The sequence below is a fragment of the Saccopteryx leptura genome, chromosome 9 (genome assembly GCF_036850995.1).
Source record: "Saccopteryx leptura isolate mSacLep1 chromosome 9, mSacLep1_pri_phased_curated, whole genome shotgun sequence".
NCBI classification, from domain to species: Eukaryota; Metazoa; Chordata; class Mammalia; order Chiroptera; family Emballonuridae; genus Saccopteryx; species Saccopteryx leptura.
The window spans coordinates 18539389-18565932 of NC_089511.1; the positions used below are offsets into that span (position 1 = coordinate 18539389).

The 26544-nt window shown below is 41.8% G+C and overlaps 1 protein-coding gene across 4 annotated transcripts in view; it reads left to right on the plus strand.

Annotated features, from left to right (window-relative positions):
- Positions 1-26544, plus strand: part of NFATC3 (nuclear factor of activated T cells 3) — a 123984-nt gene that overhangs the window by 71180 nt on the left and 26260 nt on the right. For all 4 annotated transcript variants that reach the window (XM_066350108.1, XM_066350109.1, XM_066350110.1 and 1 more), the window contains exons 6-9: positions 5830-5970; positions 13626-13681; positions 15243-15369; positions 23435-24439. In XM_066350108.1, the coding sequence (XP_066206205.1) occupies positions 5830-5970; positions 13626-13681; positions 15243-15369; positions 23435-24439 (1329 nt within the window). The remainder of the gene's footprint in view (positions 1-5829; positions 5971-13625; positions 13682-15242; positions 15370-23434; positions 24440-26544) is intronic.

Genomic DNA, 26544 nt, shown 5'->3' on the forward strand with positions numbered 1-26544 from the left:
CATGCTGGAACCAGCTGAGCTATCCTCAGTGCCCGAGGCCATGCTCTAACCAATCAAGCCACTGGCTGTGGAAGGGAAAGACGGAGAGAAGGGGGAGAAGGAGGTGGGCAGAAGCAGATGTTCACTTCTCCTGGATCCCCTGACAGGAATCGAGCCTGGGATAATCTATACACCAGGCTGACACTCTATCCACTGAGCCATTAGCCAGAGCCTGTATTAAATTTATTTTTTATTTTTTTGTATTTTTCTGAAGTGAGAAGCGGGGGGGGGGGGGGGGGTGTGTGTGTGTGTGGAGTGGCAGACAGATAGACTCCCACATGCACCCAACTGGGATCCACCAAGCATGCCCATTAGGGTGTGATGTTCTGCCCATCTGGGCTGTTGCTTCACTGCAGTCGGAGCCATTCTAGCTCCTGAGGCAGAGGCCATGGAGCCATCCTTAGTGCCCGGGCCAACTTTGCTCCCATAGAGCCTTGGCTGGAGAAGGGGAAGAAAGAGATAGAGAGAAAGGAGAGAGGGAAGGGTGGAGAAGCAGATGGGCGCTTCTCCTGTGTGCCCTGGCTGGGAATTGAACCTGGGACTTCCACATATCAGGCTGGTGCTCTACCGTTAAGCCAACCAACCAGGGCCAATTTTTTTTCTTTTAATTTAGTGAGAGGAAGGGAGGCAGAGTTAGACTCCCACATGCACCTTGACCGGGATCCACGCAGCAAGCCCACTAGGAAGCAATGCTCTACCCATCTGGGACATTGCTCCACTGCTTAGCAACTGAGCTTTTCTTAACACCTGAGGTGAAGGCCATAGATCCATTTTCAGTGCCCAGGGCCATGGCTGCAGAAGGGGGAGAGGTGGAGAGAGAGAGAAGCAAAAGAAGGGAGGGATAGAGAAGCAGATGGGAGTTTCTCCTGTGTGCCCTGACTCAAAATCGAACCCTAGGACATCCACACGCTAGGCCGACACTCTACCAGTGAGCCAGCTGTCCAGGGCCATATTAATTTTTTTAAAGATTTTATTTATTGATTTTATGGGGGAGGGACAAGAAGTATCAACTCCTAGTTGCTTCACTTCAGTTGTTCACTGCTTGCTTGTCATGTGTGCCTTAATAGGCAAGTCTAGGATTTTGAACTACCAACTTCAGCATTTCATTTTAATGCTTTGTCCACTGTGCCACAGGCCAGGCTGTATTAATTTTTTTTTTAAGATTTTTCCCTGGCCGGTTGGCTCAGTGGTAGAGCATCGGCCTGGCGTGCAGAGGTCCCGGGTTCGATTCCCAGCCAAGGCACACAGGAGAAGCGCCTATCTGCTTCTCTACCCCTCCCCCTCTCCTTCCTCTCTGTCTCTCTCTTCCCCTCCCGCAGCCGAGGCTCCACTGGAGCAAGGATGGCCCGGGCGCTGGGGATGGCTCTGGTCGCAACAGAGCGACGCCCCGGAGGGGCAGAGCATCGCCCCCTGGTGGGCGTGCCGGGTGGATCCCGGTCGGGCGCATGCGAGAGTCTGTCTGTCTCTCCCTGTTTCCGGCTTCAGAAAAATACAGGAAAAAAAAAAGAAAAGAAAAGATTTTATTCATTTTAGGGAGGATATAGAGAGAGAGACAGAGAAGGGGGGAGAAGCAGGAAGCTTCAACTCCCATACATGCCTTGACCAGGCAAGCCCAGGGTTTTGAACCATTAACCTCAGTATTTGGGTCGATGCTTTATCCACTGCGCCACCACAGGTCAGACTGTATTAATTTTTAATAGATAATATAAGTACATGGTTTAAAGTTCATAAAGAATAAAAATATAGAGAGAAGCAAGTTGAGTTGGTGTTTGTGTGTGTGTGTGAGAGAGAGAGAGAGAGAGACAGAGGCCGAAAGAAGTACAGACAGACAGGAAGGGAGAAAGATGGGAAGCGTCAATTTTTCATTACGGCACCTTAGTTGTTCGTTGATTGCTTCCTCATATGTGCCTTGACTGGGGAGCTCCAGCAGAGCAAGTGACCCCTTGCTCAAACCAGTGACCCCATCCGTGCTCAAGCTGGATGAACCTGTGCTCAAGCCAGCAATCTCGGGTTCCGAACCTGGGTCCTCTGTGTCCCAGGCCAATGCTCTTGGTCACTGCACCACTGCCTGGTCAGGCTAGAAAAGCAAAAGTCAAAGTCAACTAGTTCTTTTCTCTTTTCTTTTTTTTTTTTTTTTTGACAGAGACAGAAAGAGAGAGTCAGAGAGAGGGACAGACAAGGAAGGGAAAGAGATGAGAAGCATGAATTCTTCGTTGTGGCTCCTTAGTCTCCTTAGTTGTTCAGTGATTGCTTTCTCATATGTGCTTTGATCAGGGGGCTGCAGCAGAGCAAGTGACCCCTTGCTCAGGCCAGCGACCTTTGGGCTCAAGCCAGTGGCCATGGGGTCATGTCTATGATCCCATGCTCAAGCCAGCGACCCCGCCGTTCTCAAGATGGTGAGCTCGTGCTCAGGCTGAATGAGCTCAGGCCAATGACCTCAGGGTTTTGAACCTGGGTCCTCTGCGTCCCATTCTGACACTCTATTCACTGTGCTATTGCCTGGTCAAGCTAAACTAATTATTTTTGCTCAAGCCAGATGAACCCATGCTCAAGCTGGTGACCTCGGGGTCTCGAACCTGGGTCCTCCACATCCCAGTCTGATGCTCTATTCACTGTGCCACTGCCTGGTCAGGCTTTTTTTTTTTTTTAGGTAAACTAATTCTTAAAAGCAACTATCATTGCCAGCAATTTATTTTTCTGCCAGAATATTCTGTGTCCAGATAAGCACATATATTTAGCAAAATACTAATTTAAATAAGTTCATAGAGTAGAATATTTGAGATGAAGTTTCTTTGAAGTGATTTTCTAATTTTCTTTAAATTTTTTAAATTAATAGGTGATTATTGTTGATAATATAGGAATGCAGAATGGTACAAAGAATAGTATTAAAATCTTTTATATTGCGCCTGACCAGGGGTGGCGCAGTGGATAGAGCGTTGGACTGGGATGCAGGAGACCCAGGTTCGAGACTCCGAGGTCGCCAGCTTGAGCGCGGGCTCATCTGGCTTGAGCAAAAAGCTCACCAGCTTGGACCCAAGGTCGCTGGCTCAAGCAAGGGGTTACTCGGTCTGCTGAAGGCCCGCAGTCAAGGCACATATGAGAAAGCAGTCAATGAACAACTAAGGTGTTGAAACGTGCAACGAAACACTAATGATTGATGCTTCTCATCTCTCCGTTCCTGTCTGTCTTGTCCCTGTCTATCCCTCTCTCTGACTCTCTGTCTCTGTAAAGAAAAAAACCCCACCTTTTATATTGCCTGACCAGGCAGTGGCGCAGTGGATAGAGCGTCGGACTGGGATGTGGAGAACCCAAGTTCGAGACCCCGAGGTCACCAGCTTGAGCATGGGCTCATCTGGTTTGAGCAAAAAGCTCACCAGCTTGGACCTAAGGACGCTGGCTCCAGCAAAGGGTTATTTGGTCTGCTGTAGCTCCACGGTCAAGGCACATATGAGAAAGCAATCAATGAACAACTAAGGTGTCGCAATGAAAAACTAATGATTGATGCTTCTCATCTCTCTCCATTCCTGTCTGTCTGTCCCTATTTATCCCTTTCTCTGACTCACTCTCTCTCTGTAGTAAAAAATAAAACTTTTATAATATCATTTGGCCAATATAGTCACTAACTTGGCCAAGATAGTCACTGTTTTTTGGATTTCTTTTCTTGTTTTTTGTTTATACATATATACAATATTTTTTAGTTGAGGAGGGAAGGAAGGAAAGCAAAATATAGAACCTCCAGAAAATATAGTTACTTAGAATCAGTCAGTATCAGATAAAGGTGACACCACAGTCACTGTTTATAAATAAAATTGTTCATTTAAATAACGATTCTAAGGTATTAAGAAAAACTTGTTCACGTACCCTGGAAATAAAAAGTGTTAGTACACTATAGAGATATTTTATTTATTTTCTTAAAATTCACTATTGAGAGGCCCTGGCCAGATGGCTTAGCGGTAGAGCGTCGGCCTGGCGTGCAGGGGACCCAGGTTCGATTCCCGGCCAGGGCACATAGGAGAGGCGCCCATTTGCTTCTCCACGCCCTCCCCCCCTCCTTTCTCTTTGTCTCTCTCTTCCCCTCCTGCAGCCAAGGCTCCATTGGAGCAAAGATGGCCTAGGCGCTGGGGATGGCTCCTTGGCCTCTGCCCCAGGCGCTAGAGTGGTTCTGGTCGCGGCAGAGCGATGCCCCCTGGTGGGCAGAGCGTCACCCCTGGTGGGCGTGCCGGGTGGATCCCGGTGGGGCGCATGTGGGAGTCTGTCTGACTGTCTCTCCCCATTTCCAGCTTCAGAAAAAAAAAAAAAAAATTCACTATTGAGATATGTACTCCTTTTAATTTTTTTTTTTTATTTTTTTTTACAGAGACAGAGAGTCAGAGAGAGGGATAGATAGGGACAAGACAGACAGGAGCGGAGAGAGATGAGAAGCATCAGTCATTAGTTTTTCATTGCATGTGGCAACACCTTAGTTGTTCATTGATTGCCTTCTCATATGTGCCTTCACCGCAGGCCTTCAGCAGTCTGAGTAGCCCCTTGTTGGAGCCAGCGATCTTGGGTCCAAGCTGGTGGGCTTTTTGCTCAAACCAGATGAGCCCGCACTCAAGCTGGCGACCTCGGGGTCTCGAACCTGGGTCCTCTGCATCCCAGTCCGACGCTCTTTCCACTGCGCCACTGCCTGGTCAAGCGAGATATGTACTTCTTGTATGCTTTAGTTAATTTCAGTTTAGAAATTATTCAAAGTGAAATTTTGATATCACAGTGATGATTTAGATATTTGGGGGGAGTAGGAAGGGAGGTAGATGAGAAGCATCAATTTACAGTTGTATCACTTTAGTTGTTCATTGATTGCTTCTCACATGTGCTTTGACCCTGGGGGCTCAATCCAAGCCAGTGACCCCCTTGCTCAAGCCAGCAACATTGGGCTTCAAGCTAGCAACCTTTGGGTTCAAGCCAGAGACCATGGGATCATGTTGATGATCCTGTGCTCAAGCCGAAGACCCCATGCTCAAGTTGGATGAGCCTGTGCTCAAGCAGGTTACCTCAGGGCTTCAAACCTGGGATATTAGTGTCCCAGGTTGACACTCCATCCATTGCACCACCACTGGTCAGGCATCTAGATGTTTTCTTGATTGAAAGGGCTACTCTTGTGTTTGTCCCTTAGAAACTTATTTTTTTTTAAATTCGTCGTCTTTTAATTGTATGCAACATAATTACACATCTTTGGATTTAATTTATCTTTTATATTAGATTTGTCAATTTTTTTTAATATTATTTATTTATTTTAGAGAGGGGAGAGAGAGAGAGAAGGGGGGAGGAGCAGGAAACAACTCCCATATGTGCCTTGACCAGGCAGCTCCAGGGTTTCGAACTGGCAACCTCAGTGTTTCCAGGTCGACACTTGATCCACTACGCCACCGTAGGTCAGGCTAGATTTGTCAATTTTAACAGTTGTAGGAAGAAATGTATTAAAGACAAGCTAAAAAGAAAAGTTGGATGAGGTGAATGTGTTGAAGTCATTACGAAGGTGTAGGTATTAAATAATTTTTATTAGTTGGTTTCTTTACAGTTGTAGTCTAAGAAAATAATTTAGAAATCACATGAATCTAGTGAATCTGTTTTATTTTCTAAATAGTGTAGTTATTTTGGTGGATATTGTTACCGTTGTCTTGAATTGAAAAAGACCAGACAGAGTTTGCTTCTCTTTATTTTCATTTTAGAGCTTAAATTAGTCATTTATATATGAAAAAATTGTACACTAATATTTTATTTCTTCTTAACTCTTAAAAATAAAAACAGCCCAGCGGTCTGCTCAAGAACTTCCTCATATTGAGAAGTACAGTATCAACAGTTGTTCCGTAAATGGAGGCCATGAAATGATTGTGACGGGATCTAATATACTTCCAGAATCGAAAATCATTTTTCTTGAAAAAGGACAAGGTACATAATATAAGATTTGAGTTGACTGACCTCAAACGGAGGGGCAAAAGGATAAAATGAATTATTCAGATGTTTCACTGACATTAAACACAAAATAATTTTTATAAAGCTACATGTATCATTTATGCAGATTTTATTGTAAGTCAAACATATATTACATTTTCATATAAATGTTAAGTCTTCATTAAGGATGTCTCAAAAGTAGAATGGTCCAGTAGTTTTACTCCTAGGTATATATATACTCAAGAGAATTGAAAACATATGTTACACAGAAACTTGGACACAAATGCTTATAGCAGCATTATTCATAATAGCCAAAAAATGGAAACAACCCAAGTGCTTATCAGCCAGTAAATGGATAAACAAAATGTGTGGTATATTAATACAATAATGGGATATTATTCAGCCAATAAAAGCAATTAAGTTATTATTCATGCTACAACATGCATAAACCTTGGAAACACTGTGCTAAGTGAAAGAAGCCAGCACAGAATGTCCAGAATCAGCAATTTATAGAGATTAGAAATTAAATTAGTGATTTTAAGAGGTTAGAGGGAGGTGTCAATGAGGAGTGACTACTAATGAACATGGGGTTTCTGCAATTTAGATAGTAGTAATGGTTATCGAGTTCTATGAATATAAAAACCTCTGAATTGTATACTTTAAAAGGGTGAATTTTATGTATAATTATATGAATTATATCTTTAATTGTACTTATTGAAGCGTGACACTAGTTAATAAAATTATACAGGTTTTAGGTGCACAATTGAATTATATCTTAATTTTTAAAAAAGGAGAAGAATTGCCTGACCAGGCGGTGGCACAGTAGATAAAGCGTCGGACTGGGATGCGGAGGACCCAGGTTTGAGACCCCAAGGTCACCAGCTTGAGCATGGGCTCATCGGGTTTGAGCAAAGCTCACCAGCTTGGACCCAAGGTCGCTGGCTCAAGCAAGGGGTTGTTACTCAGTCTGCTGAAGGCCCACAGTCAAGGCACATATGAGAAAGCAATCAATGAACAACTAAGATGTCACAACAAAAAACTGATGATTAATGCTTCTCATCTCTCTCTGTTCCTGTCTGCCTGTCCCTGTCTATCCCTCTCTCTGACTCTCTCTGTTTCTCTGTAGGAAAAAAAAAAGGAGAATTGTATGTCTATTAGAGTGTTTTATTTTAGCCCTCTTGAGCATATTTAAAACATTTTTCTAATTATTTTCTTCCTCATATATTTTAAGCATTTAAAAAAGTGGAATAAAATACCATTCTTATAGGCCTGACCTGTGGTGGCGCAGTGGATAAAGCATCGACCTGGAAATGCTGAAGTTGCCGGTTCGAAACCCTGGGCTTGCCTGGTCAAGGCACATATGGGAGTTGATGCTTCCAGCTCCTCCCCCCTTCTCTCTCTGTCGCCCCCCCCCCTCTCTGTCTCTCCCTCTCCTCTCTAAAATGAATAAATAAATTAAAAAAAATACCATTCTTATTAGAATAATGGAACAACCTGAACTGTGGTGGATCAAGTATTGACCTGGAATGCTGAAGTTGCCAGTTCAAAGCCCTAGGCTTTCCTGGTCAAGGCACCTATGGAAGTTGATGCTTCCTGCTCCTCCCCCTACTTCTCTCTCTGTCTTTCTAAAACTGAATAAAGTCTTAAAGAAAAAAAAAAAAAAATGCTAAAAATGAAAGGACTGCCTGACCGGGCGGTGGCGCAGTGGATAGAGCGTCGGACTGGGATGCAAAGGATCCAGGTTCGAGACCCTGAGGTCGCCAGCTTGAGCGTGGGTTCATCTAGTTTGAGCAAAAGTTCACCAACTTGGACCCAAGGTCGCTGGCTCGAGCAAGGGGTTACTCGGTCTGCTGAAGGCCTGCGGTCAAGGCACATACGAGAAAGCAATCAATAAAACGTGGGGCCTGGGTCTGAAAGTGCAAAGCTTCTAATTATGATAGTTTGGTCTTTCTAGTGACCGGCCTGCCTCCAGAAACCCACCCAGGGTCACCTCCTTGAAACAAAGACGCTTGTTTTTTGTGGGGATTTTTTTTTTTTTTTGAGAGTGAAGAAGGAGAGAGAAAGAAAGAGGCAGGAGAGTGAGAACCATCAACTGGTAGTTGTTTCACTTTAGTTGTCCATTGATTGCCTTGACCATGCATGTCATGATCCTGCACTTGAGCTGGCCACCCTCACTCAAGCCAGTGAGCCTGTGCCCACACTCAAGCCTGCAGCCTTGGGTTTCAAACTGGTAACCTCAGTGTCCTGGGTCAGTACTGTCTACTGTGCCACCACAGGTCAAGCAAGACACTTATTTGATAATAGGAAATTCCAAGGGATTTATTAGGACCTTGTGTCAGAAACCAAATATTAAAACAAAAGATGCTTCTAGTGCTCTTATTAGGAAATTACAAGGGTTTTAGGAGCCTCTGTGCTAGGAACTGGAAACAGAGACCAATACATTTTATTTATTATTTTATATCTGTATTTTATTTATTTCACCTGAGTTTTCTAATTTATTGAGATTGATTTGCTTGTAAAATTCACTACTTGCATCTTTATGCCTTTAAAAATAATTCATATTATTATTTGTATCATCTCTTTTTTTCTTTAATTTTGAGTAAGGAAAGTTTTAATTTTATTTATTTATTTTTATTTTTATTTTTCTGAAGTTGGAAACGGGGAGGCAGTCAGGCAGACTCCCGCATGCGCCCGACCGGGATCCACCCAACATGCCCACCGGGGGGCGATGCTCTGCCCATCTGGGGCGCCACTCTGTTGCAACCAGAGCCATTCTAGCGCCTGAGGCAGAGGCCATAGAGCCATCCTCAGCGCCTGGGCCAACTTTGCTCCAATGGAGTCCTGACTGCGGGAGGGGAAGAGAGAGACAGAGAGGAAGGAGAGGGGGAAGGGTAGAGAAGTAGATGGGCACTTCTCCTGTGTGCCCTGGCCGGGAATCAAACCCGGGACTCCTGCACTCCAGGCCAATGCTCTACCACTGAGCCAACCGGCCAGGGCTTGTATCATCTCTTTTTTAAATCAGTTTTTCCAGAGTACTTGTCTTTTTTTTTTTTGTATTTTCCTAAAGTTAGAAACGGGGAGGCAGTCAGACAGACTCCGCATGCGCCCGACCAGGATCCACCCGGCATGCCCACCAGGGGGCGATGCTCTGCCCATCTGGGGCATTGCTCTGTTGCATCCAGAGCCATTCTAGCACCTGAGGCAGAGGCCAAGGAGCCATCCCCGGTGCCCGGGCCACCTTTGCTTCAATGGAGCCTTGGCTGCAGGAGGGGAAGAGAGAGACAGAGAGGAAGGAGAGGGGGAGGGGTGGAGAAGCAGATGGGCGCTTCTCCTGTGTGCCCTGGCTGGGAATCGAACCCAGGACTCCTGCACGCCAGGCCGACACTCTACCACTGAGCCAACCAGCCAGGGCCCAGAGTACTTGTCTTTATTGATACTTCCGGTTGTGACTTTGTTTTGTTTCTCTATTTTCTGTATTTTTTTTCAACTTTTGGGGAGCTTAATTTTTTTATTAATCTAAATTTTTAGTCATTTTTCATCCTTTCATCTTTTTTAAAATTAAGTGTTTGAGGCTATTCATCACCTCATAGTATGTCTCGTGTAATTTGAAGTACCTCTTTTTCCACTGAATCCTTTTTCTTGGAATTTAAATATGTGCAAGTCTTCTCATCCTAAACATTCCCTTTCCTTTGACTCTGTCATCCTCATAAGCTGTGGTTTTATTTCTCTTTCATTTATCATCCAACCTCTCAAAAAAGTAATCGCTTGCTACTTACTTTTCAGTCTTTTGTCTTTTACTGTATTGAAATCATAACTTCCTAAAAATTTGACAGTCAGCTATCCACTCCTCTTCATAACACCCTTTTCTTTCTTGGCTTTTATATAATTGTACTTATTTGGTTTTCAGCACATCTTCAACTATTCCTACTCATATTTTTTTTTTTTTTTTAACAGAGTCAGAGAGAGGGATAGACAGGGACAGACAGACAGGAACGGAGAGATGAGAAGAATCAATCATTAGTTTTTTGTTGCGCGTTGAGACACCTTAGTTGTTCATTGACTGCTTTCTCATATGTGCCTTGACCACGGACCTTCAGCAGACCAAGTAACCCCTTGCTGGAGCCGGCGACCTTAGGTCCAAGCTAGTGAGCCCTTGCTCGAACCAGATGAGCCCGCGCTCACGCTGGCGACTTCGGGGTCTTGAACCTGGTTCCTCAGCATCCCAGTCCGACGCTCTATCCACTGCGCCATCACCTGGTCAGGCCTTACTCATCTTTTTATATCAGCCTTTCTGGCACTTAAATATAGATGTTTTTCAAGGTTCTATATTCAGCTTTCATTATAGTCCTTTGTTCTGGTAAATTTTATCAGCCACCAAATCTCTATCTTTAGCCATATTCTTGATCCTAAATAAATTTCTAACCTGTGCTTAAAAGTACTCACTTAGTATTGGTACTTAAGTCCCACTGATACTTGAAATAGGAAAACATGTCAGACTTCACAAACCAGTTTTCTCTCACTGGGTTCCTCAACTACATTAATATCCAGGCCTCCTTATTCTTGGACTGGAAAAAAATGTTTCCAGCTGTCTTCTTCTCCCTTAAGATTCACTTCCTCTAACCCTTCAACCCTAACCAATACCTGCATATCTTAAAGAAATACCAGTTTCGTTTCACAAGTTATTAATTCATGAATTATATGTAAAGCAGCTGCTATGTGGAAGACACTAGTCTAGGTAAGTAAAGACTTCAGGTTGCTTGCTTTGATAGAGCCTACGTTCTAGTGGGTGTGCAGACAATAAACATAAATAGGTGAACAAGATAATTCCAGATAAAAGTCCTATATGAGGTAAGAGAGAAAGTGATAGTGACAGAATCGCAAGCTGTTTATATCAAATTGTCAATGACTGTCTTTCTACAGAGGCCATATTTTAAGCAAAACAAGAAGTATGAGGAAAGATAGTATTTCAAAGCTATCCCTTTCTGTTATAAAATTTTATTTATATCTGAATATAATAAATACGTATGTATAAAGCAGTTTTATTGCAGAATTCATTATATTTAACCCAGAGCTTTTAAGAGTCTTTGATTTAAATTGAATCATGGGGCAGTTAACTGGCTTCAGATGAGATTGCAGTTCTAAACATGGAACTCCCATTCTGAAAGCACCTTCAGTGATCTCTTCATTTTTTAGGTTTCTTAATGTTGCCTATCTTTCCAGCCTTATTTCTTATTGCTCCCTGCCTCATACTTGATACTCCACCAACACAACTGTTTATGGTTCCCTATATCATGTGGTTTTTGTCATCTTGCCTATTTGCTCATGCTGTATCTTAGGCCTAGACTGCCCTTCCACCCTCATCATCTAAGTTCCACCTTATATTTAAGCCTTAGTTCAAGGGCTCCTCAGCCTTTCTTGTCTCATACCTCCATCCCAAAACTAGGAAAAGGTCCCTGACTGTTATACTTTTGGTACTTTAAGAATGCACTTTTTATCAGTGTAACTACCACATTTCATTATAATGAAATGTTTGTATTTGCCTTTCATCCACAGACTGAAGGCAGGATATCCTGTATCCATTATCTCAGTAACCCAAAGTGCCTGGTATAGGGGATGCAGCAAATGACTGCTGAACTGAGCTGTAATTCTAAGTGGGCATAGGGTTTGTCTATGCAGGGGTCCCCAAACTGCGGCCCCCTAAGGCCATTTATCTGGCCCCCGCCACACTTCTGGAAGGGACACCTCTTTCATTGGTGGTCAGTGAGAGGAGCATAGTTCCCATTGAAATACTGATCAGTTTGTTGATTTAAATTTACTTGTTCTTTATTTTAAATATTGTATTTGTTCCCGTTTTGTTTTTTTACTTTAAAATAAGATACGTGCAGTGTGCATAGGGATTTGCTCATAGTTTTTTTTTATAATCCAGCCCTCCAACAGTCTGAGGGACAGTGAACTGGCCCCCTGTGTAAAAAGTTTGGGAACCCTTGGTCTATAGTGTCTCTTATGCATAAGGGTAGCCATTACTTAGTGACTGGACTGCAAAATGATAATCACAGTCTGGAAGGCATTTGATTTGAGTCTCCTAATATTTTCATGGACCAAATGAAGTCATGCTGACTATGAAGATACTTGTATAGGTTAGTCACTGGGTGAATGCCCATGACATGAAAATAATTCATCAGACTGGAGTGAGAGCTTCAGTAGCAGATGAGGTTCTCCCCAGGTAAACAATTCACTTGGGATAAAGGGAGAAAATATACTGGCCAGCTCTTCAGGTGACACAAATCTGGAAAGCCTGGAAACCTATTTTAGAAGATCATCAGTACCTAAAAAAGATCTTGACAAGCCAAGGGATCCAAGAAAGTGAAGTCTAGCAGGGAGAAATTAATGTAACAAGGGTTGGGCTAGGGGAACCCCAGCTGCATAAATGCATAGTGTGTGTGGGAGCTTGAGCTTGGCAGTAGGAAATGTGGCAGACTGAGGGACACTTGCTGACCACACATGAAAACATGGTGCAACTCAGACAACTTTTATTAACAGAGTCACAGCATCTTTATATAAGGTCATCATGAGCCTCAGTTACTCTCTAAAATGCTGAGTCAAGGTCATTTCTCACCTGGGCTAGTCAGTTCTTGGCCTGGTGCATTTTGAGGAAGATGGTCACACTGGAGGAATGTTCAAAGAAGAGTGATCAAGAAAGCTAAACTATTGTATAAGTGATAGATGCAGAATTAGGGGTGCTAGCCAGCCTAAGAGGCGACGCAGGCAAACATAGCTGTTTTTCAACATCTGAAATCTTGTCTGCCAGAGAAGCACTCAAAATGTTTTTAGATGGTGGCTATAAGGAGTAGTACCTTGACTGGTGGTTGGATATTGTAAGGAGACAGACTTAATCTATCAAAAAGAGCTTTCCAGCAGCAATTATTGTCCAAAGATGAAATGAGTTACTTGGTGAGAGAGTGAATTTTCCATTACTTAAGGCAGTGGTCGGTAAGCTCATTAGTCAACAGAGCCAAATATCAACAGTACAATGATTGAAATTTCTTTTGAGAGCCAAAATTTTTAAACTTAAACTATATAGGTATATAGGTAGGTACATTCCTTATTGAGGTAGCGCCCGCACATGGTATTTTTGTGGAAGAGCCACACTCAAGGGGCCAAAGAGCCGCATGTGGCTCACGAGCTACCGTTTGCTGACCAGGGACTTAAGGCATAAAGCAGAAGTTGGCCACATTTGATGGAAGTGCTCTCACAGGATTGTCAAATATCGCTTGATAGAATCTATGAGGCCTGCTGACTCAGGTAGCCCAAAATCTTTCTCCCTATTTTCCCCTCATGGGTACACATTTTATTTTCATAATGGAAGCCAGTGAGGAACAGATTCTCTTTGCCAATAAATATATGATATTAAATACATTAGATTTTGTTTATATGCTTTGTGACTTGAATTACTTTTATCTTTTTATTTTTTTATTTTTTTTAAATTTTTATCTTTTTTCCAGATCCAGTCAACGAAAAGACAAAACACCTCACAATTAGAACTCACTTTCTGATGGAGATATAAACATTTAGCTATTCTCTCAGCAGAGTTATTCTTCTTCTCTGCTTATCTAGTTGAATTACTTTTAACTGTAAATTGTTTCTCTCAACAGATGGACGACCTCAGTGGGAGGTAGAAGGGAAAATAATCAGGGAAAAATGTCAAGGGGTAAGAAATTTACCTTTTTTTTTTAGAAATATTTAAGAAGCTTAATGAGAAAATTTGATAATGCTGCATGTGGTGTAGATGAGAAGTCTTTTATCTATTGAATAATAGAAAAATAAAATGTTTAGAAATTTGGATGTGAGATAGATACTTTGTGATATTAAAATTAAATTTTAGGAAATATAATTGGTATCGTCAGGCAGTGGCACAGTGGATAGAGCGTCAGACTGGGATGTGGAGGACCCAGGTTCGAGGCCCTGAGATCACCAGCTTGAGCTTGGGCTCATCTGGTTTGAGCAAGGCTCACCAGCTTGAGCCCAAAGTCGCTGGCTTGAGCAAAGGGTCACTCGGTCTGCTGTAGCCCCCCGATCAAGGCACATATAAGAAAGCAATCAATGAACAACTAGGGTGCCACAATGAAGAATTGATGCTTCCTGTCTGTCTGTCCCTCTCTCTGTCTCTCTCTGCCTCTGTCTCTCACACACACACACACACACACACGAAAAATTATTAGAAGTTTCTTAGTGAAGTTATCATTAATTAGCTTCTCTGAATTCAAATAAAGTGAAGAAATCAAACAAATTCAGTAAAGACCATATATAGTGGGCAAAAACTAAAAGGACAAGCTCTCAGGGATTTGTGTACTTAGTACACACTATTGCTCAGTGTCAAGCCATTCAGGATTCAACGCAAAGCTGTGGTTCCTTCCTGGTTGGAATGGAGATGGCATCTTCTCTGAGAGCACTTCTGTGGGAATACTTTCCACAGTACTCTCCAAAGACCTGGGAGAAATTAGGTTAAAGGTGAAAATTGGTTTGGAACTAAAGGTTTTCACCTTGCTTGTGTAAAATTATTTCTATATGGATATAAATTTTGTATATTGCCAATTTAGAACATTTTTAAAATTTTTTATTTTTAATTTATTATATTGATACGGTTTTAAGTGTCCTACTTGAGTATAACACCCTCTACATACCATATTGTGCCCCACTATGCCCCATGCAAAGTCTCTTTTCATCCGCATTTCCCCCGCTTTGTCCTCTCTCCCCTACCTTCACCCCTTTTTTTCCTTTGGCTATTGCTACACTGTTGTCTGTATGTATTATGTATATATGATTTTGGCTAATCCCTTCACTTTCTTTGATTAAAACATTTTGAATATAAAATTTAAGATAAGAAATCTAAACTATAACATAATTTGGGAAATAATAAGCTTAATTAAAAACTAGAATAGACTTCCAGTTAAGATGTATAGTAACCTGTAATATTCAGTAGAACAAAGTATTTTACTACACAGTATGTTATATAAGACTTTTTATTTCTGCTATAACTAGAAACCAAATTGGGTGAGTAAAAAGCTGTTGTCCCTTTGGTGGTTTACTTTAAAGTACCCATAGACTGGTGTCGCCATAGAATAAATCTCTAGTCATGATCAGTTGGTGTGCATAATGATCTATCATGGAAGGTCCAGAGTAGATAAGACTCAAGAGTAGTGCTGAGTTTAGCAGGTGGATGTCATTTTTAGTTTTGAGTGTAACACAATCTTGCTTTCCATGCTCCTTAGGCTCACATTGTCCTTGAAGTCCCTCCATATCATAACCCAGCAGTTACAGCTGCAGTGCAGGTGCACTTTTATCTTTGCAATGGCAAGAGGAAAAAAAGCCAGTCTCAACGTTTTACTTACACACCAGGTACGAGGAGTTATGATGATTTACTACAGACCTTTCTTTCCTAATGAATAAAAATTTATTGAGTGAATCCTATACTAGAATATTCAAAGTCAAGTGCTTTTATAATCAATAAAAATCCCAATATATGTCTAATCTTTAAAGTTTGTGTTGATTTTAAATATTAGCTGTGATACCAGTTGTTATTTTGTAGTCATTTATTATAAGAAAAAAAGCTTGACTGTGGATCTGAAGTCTGTTTTTTAGAAGGTACCAAAAAATCACCAGTACTACAGAAAGGGCAGATGTTTGAGAGTATGTGTGAACTCCCCTTGTGGCCTTACTACTACTGCAAGAAGTAAGCTGTAACTGTGAGGTAACATAATAAAATTTGTGTTTCAAAAATAATTTTTAATACAAAATATAAATTTATCAAATTAACATGTACACCTAAAATTTATACAATGTTATATGTCATATATACTCAATAAATTAAAACTTTAAAAATAAAATTCTTTTTTTTTTTTTTACATTTCTTCTGTTTCTATAAATGTCAGTGACTAGTTTTTTCAAATTAGTAACTGTGAAGAGTGAGGTGTATATGGGAGAGGCCCAGTGTTAGGTGAATCAAATAGGTAGAATGTTTTGAATGAACAGAAGAGAGCATTAATTTAATGATAATAAAATAATGTAAGATTTCTGAGAAAGTTGGGAGGGAATAAGATTTAAAATATAAAAATTGGAGTGGGCCTTACAAGGAATAAAGAACATGAGGGAAGGTAAAGAAAGTGAACAAGATGGATGTGCATTAGGAAGGTTTGTAGATAAAACATTGGGGAGTTTAAAGGGTTTCCATAAAGTCTAACATGAATAAGAAGGGAAAGGCTTTCTGGGGTGTGTGGGAGAGTGGGGGAAGCAATAGTGTCAGATTAGAGGTTTTGATTACTATTATCGTAGTGGTAGTAATTGATGGTAAACAGAAATACCTTTTTATTATTAGCTTGTGAACTGGGAGGACAATATTAAGGCAGTGTCCTAGCAGGCATTTCATATGAGAATGGAAATCAATGGGGTCCCCAGATTGCAGAGAAAATGGATTTGAGTACAGCTGTCATCACTGGTCTTATGGATGACAGAATACAAATCAGGTGGCATGCTAACAGAAGGAAGAATGGACACACAGGAGTTTTAGACAGTCTTTGTTATGGTTGATTGCTATTTTTTTCTCTGTAGCATTTGACTTTCTTTTTGATTAAAAAATAAAATTTTGGATAAAATTTTCATTTATTTATTTATTTGTAGTTTTCTGAAGTTGGAAACGGGAGGCAGTCAGACAGACTCTCGCATGAGCCTGACCGGGATCCACCCGGCATGCCCACCAGGGGGGCGATGCTCTGCCCATCTGGGGCATCGCTCTGTTGCAACCAGAGCCATTCCAGTGCCCGAGACAGAGGCCACAGAGCCATCCTCAGTGCCTGGGCCAACCCTGTTCCAGTGGAGCCCTGGCTGCAGGAGGGGAAGAGAGAGACCGAGAGGAAGGAGAGGGGGAGGGGTGGAGAAGCAGATGGGCGCTTCTCCTGTGTGCCCTGGCCGGGAATTGAACCTGAGACTCCTGCACACCAGGCCAATGCTCTACCACTGAGCCAACCGGCCAGGGCCTTGGATAAAATTTTTATAAAAACAAATATATTACTATGAATGTTTTAAAAGACAAGTTGAAAAAATATTTTAAAACACCCAAATTTTCTTCGACCTTAAGCTGTCATTCTGTCTTTCTAGATCTTTTTGATTTATATATAGATACAACTTTTAAATAATTAAATTTTTTAGATGCAACTTTTTAAAAATAGAAATGGAACTATAACATATATGCTAATTTAGTAACAGCATTTTTATTTCATCAGTGGATAGAGTTCTACAAAATTTTAGTAATTTCTTAGTACCTGTATTCTAGTATATGACCCTGTCTTTTATGTTAGAATTATTTTGTCTTATTATAATTTGTATGAATTCTTTATAGTAAAGATTTTAGCCTTTTATGTTTGGTAAATAATTCCTTTTAAAATTTTACCTGTAGCCTGACCAGGTGGTGGCGCAGTGGATAGAGCGTTGGACTGGGATGCGGAGGACCCAGGTTCGAGACCCCAAGGTCCCCAGCTTGAGTGTGGGCTCATCTGGTTTGAGCAAAGCTCACCAGCTTGGACCCAAGGTCACTGGCTTGAGCAAGGGGTTACTCGGTCTGCTGAAGGCCCGTGGTCAAGGCACATATGAGAAAGCAATCAATGAACAACTAAGGTGTCGCAACAAAAACTAATGATTGATGCATCTCATCTCTCTCCATTCCTGTCTGTCTGTCCCTATCTATCCCTCTCTCTGACTCTCTCTCTGTCCCTGTAAAATATAAATAAATAAATAAAATTTATTAAAATTTTACCTGTAAATTTTAGATATTCATAAGATGCTTGTTTTTTTTTTATTAAAGGATTTGTTAATTTGTAACTTTTTTGGCAGCCCCCTAGCAATAGAGATCTGACCAATATCAATATGGAGTGGAAAAATAATCATTAATTGCAAATGGCTGATTCTTTTAACTGTTTTATTTAGTATTATTTCTCCCACACTCAGTTTACTTTATAAAATGAAGATAATAGGGTACAGAGCTCTTACAGATGCTGCCTAAACTTCTTCCCAGCCTCATGTTTCAGGACTTCTGATGTGGGAACCCTACACTCACTCCAGCATTCCTGAAGTTGTTGAGGGGAATGTACCTTTGAAGCCCAGCAGAAATTATTTGTATTGGAGGTGTCATCTTAGCTTTGGTTTTGGATTAATGGGGCTTTTAGGAGCAGCTGTAGAGCCAGGCTCTTGTGTATAATATTTTGCCTGTGGGAAAATATATTCCATGTTCTAAGAGTAGTTGACTGGAGAGACTGACTTTTGGGTTGTGATTATTTCAACTGGGAAAGAAAACTTGCCTTATAGTCAGGATATCAGTCCTCATTTCTGCCATAGACTGTACCCACTGATTAACCTCTTTATAAAATGAGAACATAAGGCCAAAGTAATGATTTTCAAATTGTTTAAATTATTTTACTTCTTAAATAAATTCTTATGCAAAAGCCAATGTGTAAAAAAAAGGATGGCCTGACCAGGCAGTGGAGTAGTGGATAGAGCATTGGACTGGGATACAGAAGGACCCATGTTCGAGACCCCGAGGTCGCCAGCTTGAGTGCAGGCCCATCTGGTTTGAGCAAAAAGCTCACCAGCTTGGACCCAATGTTGCTAGCTCGAGCAAGGGGTTACTCGATCTGCTGAAGGCCCACTGTCAAGGCACATATGAGAAAGCAATCAGTGAACAACTAAGGTGTCGCAACGCGCAACGAAAAACTAATGTAATGCTTCTCATCTCTCCGTTCCTGTCTGTCTGTCCCTGTCTGTCCCTCTCTCTGACTCTCTCTCTGTCTCTGTTAAAAAAAAAAAAATAATAATAATAAAAAAGATGTTTCTATTTAAAAAAGGAAAAAAGGATGAAGGCAAGCTTAAGTGCTCTGTACTGGAAGAAAAAAATCCAGAGAGTTCCTCCTACTCTTTGGATCCTACTCTTCTACATCCACTACGTGAGGAAGAGCATGAGGCTTCTCATACTTTGAGAACTACTAAAACAGTGATTTTTTTCCCCCTGGATCCCTCCATCTATTAACATTCTAAACATGAAAATGAGGAGATATAACACAAAAGATAGAGTTATTCTGTTTCTAAAACTCAATTTATTCTAGATATACTGCTCACAAAAGTTAGGGGATATTTTATTGCTTCATATTCATTTTGAAATATGCCCTAATTTTTGTGAGCAGTATATTATAAGGTCTCTAAAATGATATTTCCTTCGAAACGAATAAATTCTTATAGATAAGTAATGATGACCCTTTTGGTCAGGTTGGAGTCTGAATCTCTTACAGATAAGGTGACCTACTTTTTTACAGTGAAAAGGACAAAAATAAATTGAAGAAAACAATATCATAAATAAAAGAAACATTTTATTCATTGCAACAATAATACACTCTAATGTGATAAATGCATAATAAAAACATTTGTAATATTTTATATTGTAATTATGATTACATGCCTATTAATTTTTAATAATAATTGTAAGAAAAAAGTACCCATTTAGATACAAATACATCGCATTATACGCAGTGGATCGAGTCTGCATCGATCAAATATGGACATTTAAAGCCAGTAGCCGTGGCCACCATCACAGCCGCTTGGCTTTTGCAGGTTCACATTTAATTCAGGCAGACAGTAATGAAACTGCGGAGCCAAGAACTGGTGGGCCATTACCTTCATTCCTAGCTCACACTCTGCAAGTGAGTAAATACAAACACACTGGGCTCCAAAACCCACTCATTCAGTGCTCACAAAGCTACTAACACATCTGAGCTTTTTTTTTTTTTGGTATTTTTCTGAAGCTGGAAATGGGGAGAGACAGTCAGACTGACTCCCGCATGTGCCCGACCGGGATCCACCCGGCACGCCCACCAGGGGCGACGCTCTGCCCACCAGGGGGCGATGCTCTGCCCCTCCGGGGCGTCGCTCTGCTGCGACCAGAGCCACTCTAGCGCCTGGGGCAGAGGCCAAGGAGCCATCCCCAGCGCCCAGGCCATCCCTGCTCCAATGGAGCCTTGGCTGCGGGAGGGGAAGAGAGAGACAGAGAGGAAGGAGGGGGGGGGGTGGAGAAGCAAATGGACGCTTCTCCTATGTGCCCTGGCCGGGAATCGAACCTGGGTCCCCCACACGCCAGGCCGACGCTCCACTGCTGAGCCAACTGGCCAGGGCCACATCTGAGTTTTTTTAGAATCAAAGGGCCCCACCAGTTTTATCCCCTCTGGTTCCCCATCTCCCTCCTCACTGCACAAACTGGCTTCTCCTTCAGCACCTGGCCATCTTGACTGTCTCCTCTCCTCTGACCATGTGGCCTCTCTCCCCTGGAACAACATGGTCTCCTCCACTCTCCCCAAAATGGCCTCTTAGCTCCTCCCTTTAAAACTTTTCAGGGCAAAAGTCCTCCCCCAGCACACTTTAGCATAACCGAGCCCCCTTCCCAAGCCTGAAAGCAATCAGTTGTATCTCATGAGAGCATCACGTGAGCAGCAGCCATTTTTAACAATAAGTGAGCAAAACCAGAAAATATAGATTTTACAACTCATTTGCCCAACAGACATTTACAGATTAGTCTTCCAATATCAAAAAGGAGGACATGGCTCTGGCCGGCTGGCTCAGCGGTAGAGCGTCGGCCTGGCGTGCGGGGGACCCGGGTTCGATTCCCGGCCAGGGCACATAGGAGAAGCACCCATTTGCTTCTCCACCTCCCCTCTCCTTCCTCTCTGTCTCTCTCTTCCCCTCCTGCAGCCAAGGCTCCATTGGAGCAAAGATGGCCCGGGCACTGGGGATGGCTCCTTGGCCTCTGCCCCAGACGCTAGAGTGGCTCTGGTCACGGCAGAGCATCGCCCCCTGGTGGGCAGAGCGTTGCCCCTGGTGAGCGTGCCGGGTGGATCCCGGTGGGGCGCATGCGGGAGTCTGACTGTCCCCGTTTCCAGCTTCAGAAAAATACAAAAAATAAAAATAAAAAATAAAAAAAAGGAGGACATGTAGAAGGACACTTTTCGAGGAGGGTGAAGGACTGTCCTTAGAAGGACTGTCCTCCCTAAAGGAGGACAATTGGTCACATTATTACAGACCAAAGAGGGATACTTGATTTAGCAGACTGGCGATATCTTTGATATAGCCAGTGCAAAACTCTCAGTCTGGGTACCCAGGTGTGGGCCAGGAATATAGAAATAAAGATTGGATCATGCAAAAAAGATGAAATTTATGCTGTAGTTTTCAATCCCTTTGTCTCCTTTTTAGTGCATGATAACCAACTGTTTATAACCAAAGGCCCCACCCACTTCATTCAGAATTAATTAAGGGATGAGAGTAGGCTTTCTTAGAACCATAACTCTGGGTGTAGAATTTACTCTGGCTTTCCTGGGACCTGAGTAGGAGAAGCAGTAGAAGAAGGGAGGAAAATCCAGTGGTCCAGGGAGAAAGTTGTAGTTATGCCGAAGTCAGAAGAAAAATAAGTGCATTAAGACATTAGAAACCTGACCAGATAGTGGCGCAGTGGATAGAGCGTCGGACTGAGATGCAGAGGACCCAGGTTCGAGACCCTGAGGTTGCCAGCTTGATCGTGGGCTTATCTGGTTTGAGCAAAAGCCCACCAGCTTGAATCCAAGGTCGCTGGCTCCAGCAAGGGGTTACTCGGTCTGTTGAAGGCCCGCGGTCAAGGCACATATGAGAAAGCAATCAATGAACAACTAACTAAGGTGTCACAACATGCAATGAAAAACTAATGATTGATGCTTCTCATCTCTCTCTGTTCCTGTCTGTCTGTCCCTGTCTATCCCTCTCTCTGACTCACTCTCTGTCTCTGTAAAAAAAAAAAAAAAAAAAAAAAGACATTAGAAAATATCATATGATTTCACTTATATGTGGAATCTAATGAACAAAAGTGAACTGAGGAATGGAATAGAGGCAGGGGTGGGGTCACAGGGACCGGAGGGAAGGGGAATGACGGGATGGGATCAGAGGTGAAGGAATTAGTGAAGTATATGTATATCACAGAGATACAGGTAACAGGACATTAAATCCCAGAGGGGAGCTGGGAGGGAGTTAGGGGGAGAGGGGCAAAAGGGGTATAAATAGGGACGTGGGGGTGGGGGGGTGAGGGTGTTATATTCATTGGGACACTTGAATCCATGTTAACACTATATAAAATTAATAATAGAGACATTAGAGAAGTCAGGAACCAATAGACACAGTGAACCGAACAGCTGATCAAGAACCAGAAACTGAATGGAGGACTGGGTCAGGAATATGAGCATTGTGGCAGAAGCAACAAGATTGGAGATATATCTTTCTCTCTGTCTTGAGGGTTGTTGGCTCACCAGTTACCAGATTTAGAGGCTAAAGTGGATGAATGATGAGCCTATGCTGTGGTTGCTAGGAAGTCAGACTAAAGTGTAGAACTTAAATGCACCCCCAAACAAGGACTTTATTAATTACCTCTTCTATAATAAAAGAAATTGTCAGAGCTGTCTTAATTCGCTTCCTCCAATTGAGACCATGCTTATGTGAAGAGACTTGTACTTGGCAAGGGTTTAGTAAATGGTCAGATGAGATTTGACTGTGCTTTGGGTTTTGTAGTTATTTTCTTTTGATGTAAAGTGAAATATAGTCGGCCTACATCCACAGACTCCCAACCATACATCGAAAACAAGAGGTGTTTATTGAAAAAATCCATGCGTAAGTGGACCCATACAGTTCAAACCTGTGTTGTTCAAGGGTCAGCTCTACTTTCATTTTGTGAAGATCTTGAAATTTTTAATTGTGTTAATAAGTAGTACAAACTTGGAACAATGAGATGTAAATTCAGAAAAGTTATTTTTAAATGAGCTTCAATAGGAAGCTAAAGTAGATAATCTCTAGAAAAGTGGACTTGAGCTGGCCAAGAGAAACAAAACAATGCAATAAGTTGTCTTGACACATAATTAACTGGTGGTTCTTTTCTGTTTTAATATTCACATTAAATAAAATAAGCAAAATGCATTGATTCCTACTTTGAGTAGTCCTTTCATCAGGTAGACTCATCCTAAATCATGAATCTGCTACTTTTTTGATGTGATAAGGAATAATGGCTGGTATTCATAGCCTCTGCTTTGCTTGATGGAATGGTGATGTGGACTCTTCATTGGTAATACAGTATACTGCACTGCTTAAAAGCATGGAATTTTTTTTTTAACTTGAATACTTTTAGAACAAGAACCACTCCCTGTTGTCTCATGATTGCTTACTTCACATATTTTATATTATCTGCCTTCCCGGAAGGCATTTGAGTTTTCTTTTCTTTACATTCTCTATGTAGGCATTTAAGTTTTCAGTCTATGGCTTGAATTTGTGCTATAGTTGTGTAGCCTAGTATGAAGGCTTTTCATAATTCTTTTTGTATTATGTAAGAGCATTTGCTTTAATTATTATTTTTTTCTTTTAGTTTTGATGAAGCAAGAACACAGAGAGGAAATGGACCTGTCTTCAGTCCCATCATTGCCTGTGCCTCACCCTGCCCAGACCCAGAGGCCTTCCTCAGATACAGGACACCCATGTGACAATGGACTGTCAACACAGAGAAGCTTGGTTTGTCCAATCCAGCAAACATATGCATCCATGGTAACCTCATCTCATCTGCCACAGTTGCAGTGTAGGGATGAGAGTGCTGGTAAAGAACAGCATATGATACCTTCTTCAGTCATGCACCAGCCTTTTCATGTCACACCAACACCTTCTGTGGGGTCTTCCTATCAGCCTATGCAAACTAATGTGTACAATGGACCAACTTGTCTTCCTGTTAATGCTGCCTCTAGTCAAGAATTTGTTCCAGTTTTGTTTCAGCAAGATGCAGCTCTTTCTAATGTAATAAATCTTAGCTGCCAACCACCGTCATCCATATCTTTTCATTCTTCAAATTCAAGCTCAACAGGACATCTCTTAGCCCATACACCTCAGTCCATGCAGACCCTGCCTCATCTGCAGTCAATGGGATACCATTGTTCAAACACAGGACAAAGATCTCTTTCTTCTCCAGTGGCTGACCAGGTCACAGGTCAGCCTTCCCTTCAGTTACAATCCATTACATATGGTTCTTCACAATTGGGGTCTGCTATAACAGTTTCCCCAGCAGCTTCTCATCCTCTGGCCAGTTCACCACTTTCTGGACCACCATCTCCTCAGCTACAGCCTATGCCTTACCAATCTCCTAGCTCAGGAACCGCCTCATCACCAACCCTAGCCACCAGAATGCATTCTGGAGAGCATTCAACTCAAGCACAAAGTACAGGCCAGGGAAGTCTTTCTGCACCTTCATCCTTAATATGTCACGATTTGTGTGATCCAGCTTCATTTTCATCTGATAAGGCAACTGTGAACATTAAACCTGAACCTGAAGAGCCAGAACCTAACTTTTCAACGATTGGTCTACAGGACATCACTTTAGATGATGGTAAGTTCATTTTCATGTTCTTGAAGCCGTGAAGATCCAGGAACTTATTTTTTAAGAGTCATGAGAAAGCTACTATAGATTGCTTATTGGCATGTGATTGGGCTTTTTAAAAAATAAGTAGTTGTTACTGGAGGTGTGGTGATACATGATTTGGAGAACAGGCATGAAAATCTATGTTTTAAAGTCTGTTTTGCCACTAATACGTGTTGCAGACTGTGAGACCTTGAATGATAATCTACCCACCCATTTGTGATGGAACTGAAAACATGAGATTTACTGGGCATTTTTTCTTCCGGAACATACAGTCATGTCAGTGTCCAGAGAGTGGAATTCAGGGCATTAATTCAGTAAACATTGCTGAATGCCATCTATTTGCAGGACAGAGTTAGATGCTGGGAATACTAGGAATGTATTAAAAGAGTTCCTGTCCTTGAGGAGACTCACACAGGTAATGAACCTGCTCCTTTGTGGCCCTGCTACTTGCTGAATCAGATAGTAGAGAACAGTTCAGGATCAGACAGGTTTGCTGCTGTTGATACAGCTGTTGGCACCAAGATGAAAAGAAACTATTTGTATAAATATAGCAAATTGTTATGTAGGTCTCTGTATTTATAAAATCAATAAATTAGGGATCAAACTCAAATATTATTTCAGTAATTGAAAATTACTCCAAATAGGATTTTTCAGGTAATAAATTTAGGGCTTATTCTTGGCTTTATCATCATTTATATAGTAGCAAACTTTTTTCTTAATAGTAATTCAGTGAAAGCTATCTATAAGTGTTCTCTAGTATGAAAATTCTAAAGATTCTGAAATGTGGATATAGAATTTTACTTCTTTTTTGGTTTTGTATTGATCTGTAAAGAATAAATTTAGCTCAGCTGTCTCCTTTACACATCTCGAGAGGCCAAGTTTACTCCTTAGTTACAAAGCTGGTTTTAAATCTCAAATTCTAAGCATAAGTGGAGAAAGATAAATAAAATGTGGCACTTCCCCCTCCAAGGGCTTTACTATCAGATCAGTATACAACTGTCATTGCAGTGAGTCTGAGTCACTTATAACCAAAATAAAAGAGAAGTACTTTATGAGATCAGGAGAGAGAGGTGACAGATTTCGTAAAGATTCAGCAGATCTTCCTTGAGATGACCTTTGATCTTGGAAGATGAGTACGTACTTGTTTGCAGTAAATGAGGATCAGAGGACAAATCAGACAACATAAGTAGAAGCATAGCTATATCTGGAATGCTATATCTGATTTCTGTGGCTGGAGGAGGCAAATAGCATAGAGGATAGCTTTCCAAGCCACAAGGGGATGTGCCAGGTCATTTGTGTGTAAACAGAAGGTATTTGTATAAACAGTAGAAATACCTACAATTTACATAACATTTTCCTATTTCTTATTTAATGTAATCCTAACTAATCTTCTATCTCTAAGGGTAGATAGTGACTTTTAAAGAATTAGACTTTCTGCCTGACCAGGTGGCGCAGTGGGTAGAGTGTTGGACTGAGGCACAGAAGACCCAGGTTCGAAACCCCAAGGTCACCGGCTTGAGCGCAGGCCCATCCAGCTTGAGCGCCAGGTTACCAGCTTGAGCGTGAGATCATAGACATGATCCTATGGTCTCTGGCTTGAGCCCAAAAGTCGCTGGCTTGAAGCCCAAAGGTCACTGGCTTGAACAAGGGGTCACTTACTCTGCTGTAGACCCCCCTCCCCCGCATCAAGACACAGATGAGAAAGCAATCAATGAACAACCAAGGAGCCACAATGAAGAATTGATGCTCCTCATCTCTCTCCCTTCCTGTCTGTCCTTATCTGTCCCTTTCTCTTCTTTTTCTCTCTCTCTGTCAAAATAAAAAAAGAATTGGACTTTCTTTTTTTTTTAATTTTTATTTATTTATTCATTTTAGAGGAGAGAGAGAGAGACAGACAGACAGACAGAAGTGGGGGAGGAGCAGGAAGCATCAACTCCCATATATGCCTTGACCAGGCAAGCCCAGGGTTTTGAACCGGCGACCTCAGCATTTCCAGGTCAACGCTTTATCCACTGCGCCAACACAGGTCAGGCAAGAATTGGACTTTCTGACCTGACCAGTGGTGGTACAGT